General features: G+C 43.3%; 1 protein-coding gene across 1 annotated transcript; it reads right to left on the reverse strand.

The window, feature by feature from the left end:
- Positions 1 to 1,539: 1,539 nt before the first annotated feature.
- Positions 1,540 to 8,659, reverse strand: LOC139242261 (probable G-protein coupled receptor 139). The gene is made up of 2 exons (XM_070870297.1): positions 8,596 to 8,659; positions 1,540 to 2,474 (listed from the first exon to the last, which is right to left on the reverse strand). Exons 1-2 carry the CDS (start codon positions 8,657 to 8,659, stop codon positions 1,540 to 1,542), a joined length of 999 nt encoding a protein of 332 aa, XP_070726398.1.
- Between the last annotated feature and the right edge of the window lie 1,893 nt (positions 8,660 to 10,552).

A 10,552-nucleotide genomic window follows, 5' to 3' on the forward strand; every position in this document is an offset into this window, starting at 1 on the left:
AACGGTAGTGGAGGCTGGGGTTGCATCGACATTTTCATGAGTGTGGTCGTTAGATTTGTTAGTTAATGGTATGAGGGTTTATGGATCAAAGGCGGATAAAAAGATGGCCAAGGCAACCTTTGGTGTGTGGAACAACGTGGCTCACCAGACCCTGCGTCTACGGCTCCCTTACACAGTGAGCCTCGCATTCACACACACTTCAGCTGGGTATGGATCACTGCACCCGAAGTCTGCTGGTCCCTCACACACTGAGCCCACACATTCACACACTCTTCAGCTGGGTCTGGATCACTGGACCCTGAGACTGGTCCCTCATACACTGAGCCTCACATTCACACACTCTTCAGCTGGGTCTGGATCACTGGACCCTGAGACTGGTCCCTCATACACTGAGCCTCACATTCACACACTCTTCAGCTGGGTCTGGATCACTGGACCCTGAGACTGGTCCCTCATTCAGTGAGCCTCACATTCACACACTCTTCAGCTGGGTTTGGATCACTGAACTTAAGGCTGCTGGTCCTTCACACACTGACCCCACATTCACATACTTCAGCTGGATCTGAATCACTGGACCCTGAGGCTGGTCCCTCACACACTGAGCCCCACATTCACATACTTCAGCTGGGTCTGGATCACTGGACCCTGATATTGGAGATGCAGCGAATGAGTTATGACAATGGCGCGATTTTCCTGGAGAAAGTGAGCCTCAGTATGTTTTCGGTGAAGGAAAGCTTAGTGGCAGAGACATTATTTTACTGCTCACAAGGTTAGAATCACATTGTTGACACAGTGCCTAATCTGACAGCAGGCAATGGGCACCTGGGTGATTTCTTCCTGAGAAGAGTCTGCAGCTGTCCACACACCGTGCTACTGGTTCTCATTGCCAGTGGTGTTGCTACACTGGAAACACCATTGTTCATAGACAGCGGGCAAGGGGACTCGCTGCTGGAAACACCACCGTTCACAAACACCGGGACAATGGACTCACGTCCGGAATCAACATCACTTCAATTGCAATAAATTCCACAAAGCCGCAGGTGAAGTAGAAGCTGTTTTTAAACTGGAGACAGTAAAATTTCAAAGACAATACATGCTGATTGATATAATGATCTGTGTATTATTCTCCAGGCATTCCGCACACAAAAACCAGCACAGTTATCATTCACTTCCTGATATTTTTTAGCTTTTAAATCGAAAGGCGTATTCTACTTTTCAATTCCCCTAGTGTAACTCACTTGTTCTGATGTTCATCCGGCAATCGACATTCCATGGTCACAACACCCTAAACCTCAATGCTGTGACTTGAATCTCTTTGTGTCCAGGAGCATGATTTTATCCAATTAAACACCTACCGCTATTATAACCCACCCTCTACATAATGCTCTTCTACCTTGTTCACCGCCACTTACATAGGAAACCGCAGGCCTTGTCAGATATTGTCCAGTGTTATGTCTGGCGAAGCCTGGGCCTAAGATGTAACCTGTTGGGGTTCAGGTAAATGATAACTCAGGATACGATATGTGATGTAATGCATATCTAATGTTGGGAATTGCTCTGAACTTTTCTTTGCTGGCCTAACTTATATATTATTCTCAGAGGATAAATCAACCCATTTTTCAGCTCATCTCTGAATTTAGTCTGGGTTACTGCATAAATACATGTGTTTGTACAGCAGCTCAAAAGCAGGAGCATATAGCTGGTAAAGTCTGCAATATACATCGGGTCATTGAAACCTGTAGAGTAATACTGGTTTGCAATTCGGACTAATAAGAAAAATATCACATACGTCATCCAGAGCAGTATGCAGTTACCGGATATAGCAAAGAGTAAGATGATGGATTTCCTTCGGTTCTCCATCTCCGGATCATTGTGATTTACATCATTCTTGCTGCCCCTCAGCCTCCTGCGGACTCTACTGGCCGCCAAAATATATCCTACAGTCAGAGCATTGAGCAGCAGTATCAGGAATATTGGGAGCAGTGGGGTTAAACAGCGGTTAATCCAGCCAAATGCTACCCAAGCAGTTACAGTATAATACTCGGGTTTTTCATGACAGAACAAGGGTACATGGTCGATTGTATAGTAGGGTTCATATATAAAGAACCAGGGGATGTTTTTTACACAGAACAGCAGACACACGGTTCCTATAACCAGGGATGCAGTTTTCTCAGTGCAATATTTAGTCTTCAGCTTCTGGCAACAAATGGTAACAAAACGATCGAATGTGAAAGCGATTGTTAACCAGACAGAAATATCGGTGACTGCACGGATCAGCGCTCGGTGAAAGGAACACACAGGAGTGATGTACAGGAAGGTAGTCGGGAAATAATAACCATTAATCCGAACCAGTATCACATCAGTGACAATGACCAGTAGATCCACCGCTGCCATGGTCACCAGGTAGCGAGTGATACATCTGGAGAGACCGCACTTTCCCCGGGACAGGATCAGAATCGTCACCACATTAGCTGTAAAAGGGAAACAAACAGAAACAGGGAATCAGCCGTCAGGTTACAGCAAGGGAGGCAATCACACATGATTTGGTGTGAAATATATTTATTGCAGGATCTGGGGGAGTGGAACTGTATGCGTTACCCCTGCTAGAATTGTGTAACAGAACAGGATTTTAACATACATTGCAATGTTAAATATCTGTGAGTGTGGGGTAAATACGCGAAAAATGAACGACTTCACAAAGACTATTGAATATAAAAATGGACTCTGTAAATTTCCTCGGAGCTGCTACCCTTCTGCCACTGCAAATTCGTAGAAAGTTGTGTAGAAATCCACCGGAGATCCGAGTAAACTTCTGGCCATTTAAATGTATGAATAAATGGACAGTGTGAGAAGGAGTTATGGATAATTGCTAAAAGTAGCAGCTCAGTAACGGTAGAAGAAATGAACAGAAAACTAATTGTAAATAAGTCATGAATGGTCAATTCTACATTGGGAGATGGTTGGGGAGCAGTGAAAATGAAACCTGACCGAAATGTGAATGCTAAAGGGGAACAACCGAGGGTGAGACAAACTGCGGGATTTGGGTCCGTGTACAGGAAAGGGGAGCGGATACAAGGTGTGGGTACGGAATGGCTCAGAGTTCTCATGTTATATTCGCAGACTGGAGGCGATGAGTAAAGACCTTTGGACAAACTACTGTCAACCAACATGATAATAGGGGAGTTGGTATGTTTTAACTCAACCAAGTTCCAACAGTTCCATTTATAATCCACCAGATGAACATTTAATCTGATCAACTGACTGCTTCGCTGGAAGTCGCAGGTCTTTACATTGGCGCCTTGAACAGTGCAACCCCCATCTGGACAAAATCCAACAATAACCACAAGGGGGAGAAGTTCAGATGTGATCATGAACAAACAACCTTATCTTGCACCTTCTTCTGTTATCCTAGGAAAAATATGCATTCCAAAGTACACAATAGCACAAGGGGCATAATCTTCACCTCGCTTTTGACGCCTCTAATAATACAGCAAACTTCAGAGGGAGCTGTAGGCGGCGATCTCGAGACCGAAGCAAAGATACAGTACAAGTGATAATAGAGGCTGCAGTCCATCCCAGGAGATACCTGCCGAGATTCAGCTTCAGAACGGCTCCGTCGCAAGGTCTTAGCTCTGAATTGGCAGAATATATCTTTAATATTAATCCGGCTCATAACAATATAGAGAATTTGTCTCTTTGGTGAGAAAGACTGGCCAAAAGTACATCCCATGGGATGTGGGACACTAAATCTACATGAACTTCGAGCACAATATACCAACAATGTAAGATATGCTCAGGAGTGTTTGATTCGGATTCCTTTGGTGTGCAGGATAGTGTGACATATAGCAGTTTTTCAAACTTGATAAACGTAAAGAGCTTCATGTGTTCATTTGTAAAGAAATAGAGTCAGACGGAGAGTGAGGGAGAGACTACATATGCAAAGGAAACATCTGCACTGAAAAGACACTCTGAGCAAAATACGGCGGCTGGTGTAGAAATAATTAACTGCATTCCGTTCAATGTGATTAGACAACACAGTCTTAGCTGGAAATTAAATCACGTAAATATATAAGATTAATATAGTTAAATATGAGTGTGTGGTATGTGGGAGGGGAGGAGCGTGTGGTTACCATGGATAAAGAAGTATAGTTAAAATCTACTGAGAAAGACGGATGAAATAACTCTGAATCAAATAAAGAGATGGGACGTCCTGTGCTTTTTACAAGATGTGCCTCCTTCTTGAACCGCTGCAGTCCGTGTGGTGACGCTGCTCCACTGAGTTGTAAGGTGATGAGCTGCATGAAATAATGCCGAAATATGAGGAGATAATATTGCCGACTGGTCTTTGCAAATGGCCACATCTGTCAGTAAAAATGTATCTGAATGATACAGCCTCATAAAAGTTGCTAAAATCATTTCCCATATTCAGTATTTAGCAAACCACTTAATTGATTCAACAATCGGAACATTATTTCAACAACAACAATAATGTGTTCTTATGTAGCGCATTTAATGTTGCCAAACGTCCCGAGGGGCTTCACAGGAGTGGTATAAGACAAAACAAATAAATTTGGCACCAAGCCACATAAGAACAAATTACGGCCGATGACCAAAAGCTTGGTCAGATGTAGGTTATAAGCAATATATTCCAGGAAGAAAGGGAGGTAGAGAGGCGGTGCGGATTTAGGGAGGCTGTTCCAGAGCTTAGGGCTCGGGGAGCTGAAGGCACGGCCACCAATGTTTGAGCAGTTATAAACGAGAGGGTAGAATTTGAGTTGCATAGAATTTTGGGGGGTGCGATGTTGAAGCAGATTACAGAGATAGAGAGGGACGTGTCCACGGATGGATTTATACACAAGGATGAGCATGTTGAAATCGAGGTATTGATGAATCAGAATCAATGTAGGTCAGCGAGCACAGGGGTGGTAGGTGATTGGGACTTGGTGCGAGATTAGACATGCACTGGCAAGTTTTGAATGAACTCAAGTTAAAATAGGGTAGAATGTAGGAGGTCAGCCAGGAGTGTGTTGGAGTTGTACAAACTAGAGGTAACCAAGGCATGGATGAGGGTTTCAGCAGCAGAGGAGCTGAGGCAGGGGCGGAGACGGGTAAGGTTATGGAGTTGGAAATAGGTGGATTTAGTTATGTCGCAGATATGTGGCCAGAAGATCATTTCACATTCAAATAGGATACCTAGATTGTGAACTGTCTGGTACAGTCACAGACAGAGGCACGGGAGAGGGATCGAGTCGATGGTTAGGGAACACAGTTTATGGCGGGAAGCAAAAAAAATTACTTCGGTATTCCCAATATTTAATTGGACAACATTTCTGCTCAACAAATACTGTATGTCGGGCAAGCAGTTTGCCAACTTAGAGACCTTGGAGAGAAGTGGTGGTGAGGTAGAGCTTGGTATCATCAGCGTACACGTGGAGACTGACGCTGTCTTTTCGGATGATGTCGGCAAGAGGCATCATATATATTGGAGAAACAGGACGGGGGCCAAGGATAGATCCTTGGGGAACACGATATGCAACGATTTGATCATGGGGACACAAGCGAATGCAAGTGATTTTCTGGCTACGATTAGGCAGATACGGCGTGTGCAGTCTCACCCAGTTGGAGAGGCATTGGTGGAAAATGGAGTACCCAACCATATCAAAGGCTGTGGACTGGTCGAGAATGACGAGGAGGGAAAGTTTGCCTTTGTCAATGTCACAAACTATATCTCTCATGGCTTTGACGAGAGCAATTTCGGTCGCGTGGCATGGCGGAAACCAGACTGAAGGGATTCAACCATGGAGTTCCGGGAAGTGACAACATGTTCAAGGACTGTGGAGTGGAAATTGAGATTGGAGAGGGGGCGGTAGCTTGCAAGCCCAATGTGGTGAAGGGTTGTTTTTTAGGAGAGAGGTGATGACGGTAGATTTGAAGGAGAGGAGAGGATCTGAACTAAGAATACCGTTAACTATGTCAGCTAACACGGGAGCCAGAAAAGGAAGTTGGATGGTCAGAACCTTAGTGGGAATAGGATCAAGTGAGCAGGAAGTGGGTCTCATGGATAAGATGAGTATGCAGAGGTCAAAAGTGGCAGATCAAGGAGAAACTAGAGAGAGATGGGAGTTCTTGGCTAGGACAGGTGGAAACTTAGGGGTAGTTTGACCCGTTGGGCTAGAGGATGGAAGAGAAGTAGCAGAGGCAGCTGATTGAATGATCTCAATCTTTGAGGCAGATAATTCCATGAGCTACTCATTCTTGTTGTTGGAGGTGAGTGTGTTGGAGACAGGGGAGAGGGGTTTAACAAGACGATTAACAGTCGAGAATAATAGCCGGGGGTTATGTTTCTATTCTAGCATGATGTTAGAATAGTGAGCCGTATTGGCAGACATGAGTAGGGCCCGATAATACTTTATGTGTTCTAGCCAAATCTGGCGTTGAATGGTTAAACCAGTTGTCCACCTCATCCGTACAAGTCAGCGTCCCTTGGAGTTAAGTGAGCAGGAAGGAGGGGCGAACCAGGGGAAAGGCCAGTCTGAGAGAGATTCATTGTTTTAATAGGAAATAGGGCATCAAATGTGATGGTGAGGGGACATTTGGGGAGTTTGGTGGCTAAAGAAATGTCATTGTCAATTAACTCATTATCTTCTCGGCTTAAACAGAGTCACAGTTTAAATAGTGGTTAGAGCTGATTAACAAATAATCTCGTAACAAAACGATTTGACAATTATTCTTGTTTCTATTTAGAGCTGCTATATAATGACAGGACAAAAAGGACACAATGTCCATCTGTCACAGAATCCAAACACAACTGCTGGCAGTTACAGTCAAAATATCATTACTACTGCGTCTTAATGTTTGTATTTTCCAAGCTCTGCATCCCTTCAGTCTCCGGTTTCACTGCCTGTGCAATGTCCCAAATATAATCATTACCTGTGTGTAAAACTGACTGCAAATGATTAAAAATAAATCTGCGGCCACAGACCATAATTGTGCTTGGTGCACGAATTCAGCTGTGAATAAATACATCACCGCTGTGGCTTCACGGATTGCTTGAAAACACAACCCTATTTACCAGAATTGGCGTGCAATAAAACACTTGTATATTACAGTCTGGCAAAGTTAATATGGGCCTTCACTGTTTGTCAGAAGATGATTTCTACAACTTCGTAACATAGCTTGTAATGCAACTAAATGTATATATATATCCACAGAGCATGGTCCTCAAAAAGAAAATCTGGTTGGTAAAGTTGGCTAAGGTTTGCTTTATTCGAAAAAATTGCCATGGCTAAGACAGTGCATATGAATGTCAGCCTAGATTTTTGACAGGGTAGCAAACCCACAAACTTCTAATTCAGATGGGATTCCCGGCTGTTAGAGTTAAAGGCGAGGCAGATAAGTTCATCAGAGCATGCAAGGTGAAGAACATTATCTCGGGGTTCCTGACGTTGCTAACGATTAACTGAAACAACTTCACACTCTAACGACATCCCACTATGTGAATACTGCGCTCATTCTCATTTAGAACCGCATCGCTCTGACCCATACAATGTAGAACAATGTTAGATGTTGAGTTGGAGATTCAAAAACATTGTAATATCAATAATCATCCCGCAAAGTTTGAAGAAAATGGAGGGCAGCTATTCTCGGAATTTCCGAAAGTGACCCAAATCTGACAAATAATCACGGCAGGACCGACAGAGCAATGTCCAGGCCCTCTTGATAATACGGCGAGACACGGATTTATGCAATTGGTAACCTGCTAAAATGAGTGTTGGAAACTCTATGGGCTGCAAGCACATCATCAGACATTTTTTCCTGTGGAACATTCAGATACACTGAAAATGGCCTTCGATTATCAGAACTCTTATTGCACAAATGATGACTCTGGTGCTTGACGCAAAGGAACGCAGGAGGAGATCGTTCTGCCCCACAAGCGTTTTCCACCATTCCAGTAGTCCGTGGCTGATCGGTACCCTAACTCCAATTACCATCTTGCTTCCATACCCCTTGATACCCTGACCTTAACAAATCTATCGATCAGTGTCAATAATTGACAGGATTTTGTGGAAACGAGTGTTAGATTTCGACTAAACTTTGTGCGAGAAAGTGTATCCTGATTTCACATTTTTGTACCTGTCTCAATGTACAGAAAGCCGGGCTCTGCCGGCAATGCAGCAGCACCTTAAACAGAAGCAGCTCCAGTTTTCCTCCGATTATGTGAGACGGTTAACACCTGTCGATGCACCAACTGAATTCCCCGAATTCTCAAACATGTTTCAATGTTTACACCACTCCGGGTTCGTCTCTCATCCGTTTCAATGTGGGAGTTCTGGTTGGCAATTGAATCAGAAATGTATGTCTTTAGCACGGTCGAGTTCGGGCATTGCACTAGTACCTTGAATAAAAATGAATCTAAATTATAGGGTAAAAAAATTTAACCATAGACACGGGCTCGAAATCAACCTCGAATCACTGAAATTAAGATTTCTCAAAGGTTACGGATGATGTTGAAACAGTTTTTATAGCGTTACCTGAGATGAAGGAACCTGTACAGTATTAGAATAGTTCCTGACACGTATGGTGCAGAATCTCTTTGGATTCCAACATCCCCTAGGATTTTGTGTGCTGGAGTGGGAAATCGAGACTCTGCTGCATTCATTATATTCGAGTTTTATCCATTCCAGGTACTTTCACTTTGATATTTACTTTGGTATTATGGAAGATGAGACCAAGAAATATAGGGACAGGAGAAGGCCATTCGTCGTTCGGTCTTCACCCGCCGTTCAATTACTCCCCAACTCGCTATTTCCCGCCTTTTAAAAAAAGCCTTGGAGTTATACAACGCTTGTCACAACCAACGGACGTAACAAAATATTTTACAGACAATGACATAATTTTTGACGCGTAGTCACTTTTACCATGTCGGAAACATGGCTGTCAATTTGCAAGCTCCGACAAACAGCAATGTTGCAATGACAATATTATCTCCGTTATTGAGGGATAATTATAGGTTTGGATACCAGAATAACTGCTCTGCTCTTCAATAAGATGGTGTCTTAGGATATTATACGTCCTCCTAAGAGAGCATAACGACTCATCCGAAAGATGGCACCGCCAAAAGTGCAGCATTTCCTCTGTATTACACTGGATTTTCTGCCCAGATTTTCCTCCTGCTGAAGTCTCTGGAGTGCGAGTTTCCAGCTCCTGTCTGCAATATTTATTTCTCATTTGTGAAAGTCTATTCCATAATATGTTAAATCTGAATAGGATACATATTTTTTAATCACCTTTGTATTAACCACAGAAGTATTTAATGATTTCGGGCAGATTGTGAATCCTTAATTTAACCTTACACGTGCGTATGATTCAATTAACCACATGCATTTTTGATATGTAACGTTTCATTTCGTCTCTTAATCACCTGATTCATATAAATAAAATAAGTATATAAAGTCATAAAACCTAACATGCGTAAAGCATTGAGAAACTGTGAGAGAAAGAAGCATCTGCCTTCACGCAATTAACACCATCTGAAAATCAACTCACTATTCTTGAGCTAAGAGAAGACAATTTCTTTACAAATGTGTCTTGTAGTTTCGAGGCCTTGGACCAGACAATATCTGTAGAACAGAATATAACAGGTTCTCAAGTAGCTGGCCAAGGTCTTGTGACAAAGCAGGAGCCAGATAAGATGGAGTGACAGCCATCTTCCTCTGTTGCAGGCCGATGTTTGGTCAACCATTATGATATGTGATCTTGTGGACCAGTTAATCTCCCCTTGTCCAGCAAGGTTAGGGGTGGGAATGGGATGAGAAAGAAACGTGTTGCCTTATTGCATACCCATCCTTTGTAAAGGCCCTAAACATTTTTGTACCTGTCTCAATATCGATTCACGTTGTCGCCCTCAAAAGTGGTGTAAAAAGGAGACCACTTACGAGAGTTGGGCTTTAGGGCACCAGGAGCAAGGCTGACCCTGTACAGGAACCAGGTAGCAGTGGCCCACGAGAGGAGGATCAGATCCGAACAGACAAGATAAGGACTAAACATCAGGTGGGGTGAGTGCAAGCCAAGAGCCAACGAACCGAGGGTAGCCCAGACGGAACAAGGCCAAGGTAAGAGCCAAAGAACAGAGGATACCCCAGGCGGAGTGAGGTAGAAGAGACCCCAGGTGCGGTGGAAGGTCCCTTTAAAACTCATATCAATATGGCAAGAAATCTACCCAAGCCTGATATAATTCTATTTCTCTACTTTAAACTATTGCTAAGATACATAAAAGTGCTGACATTTGTGTAATACCTAATAAAATTCAATTGTACGATATTGGGGAAACGTCGAACAATTGGGAAAGCGTGCAAAACCTAACAAAATCTGGCGATCCCTTGGCAGGAATTTACTAAACGATGGTGTTTGTTTGGGTTTTTACAAGATCCTAAGATGGATCTATTTTGCTGGTACATCGGTGCAAGAAGGATACCCGTAAGGGATTGCAGGCAACTTTGTAAAGACTGTCATTAGTCACTGTGCTTCAGAATGGCTCTCTCAACTACTGACG

The sequence above is a fragment of the Pristiophorus japonicus genome, unplaced genomic scaffold (genome assembly GCF_044704955.1).
Source record: "Pristiophorus japonicus isolate sPriJap1 unplaced genomic scaffold, sPriJap1.hap1 HAP1_SCAFFOLD_128, whole genome shotgun sequence".
NCBI classification, from domain to species: domain Eukaryota; kingdom Metazoa; phylum Chordata; class Chondrichthyes; family Pristiophoridae; genus Pristiophorus; species Pristiophorus japonicus.

Coding starts and splice junctions, on each gene's coding strand:
- LOC139242261 (XM_070870297.1), bottom strand. CDS start 8,659: ATGAATGCAGCAGAGTCTCGATTTCCCACTCCAGCACACAAAATCCTA. Junction 2,475..8,595: donor CCTAGGGGATGTTGGAATCC/AAAGAGATTCTG, acceptor GTTTCCCTTTTA/CAGCTAATGTGGTGACGATT.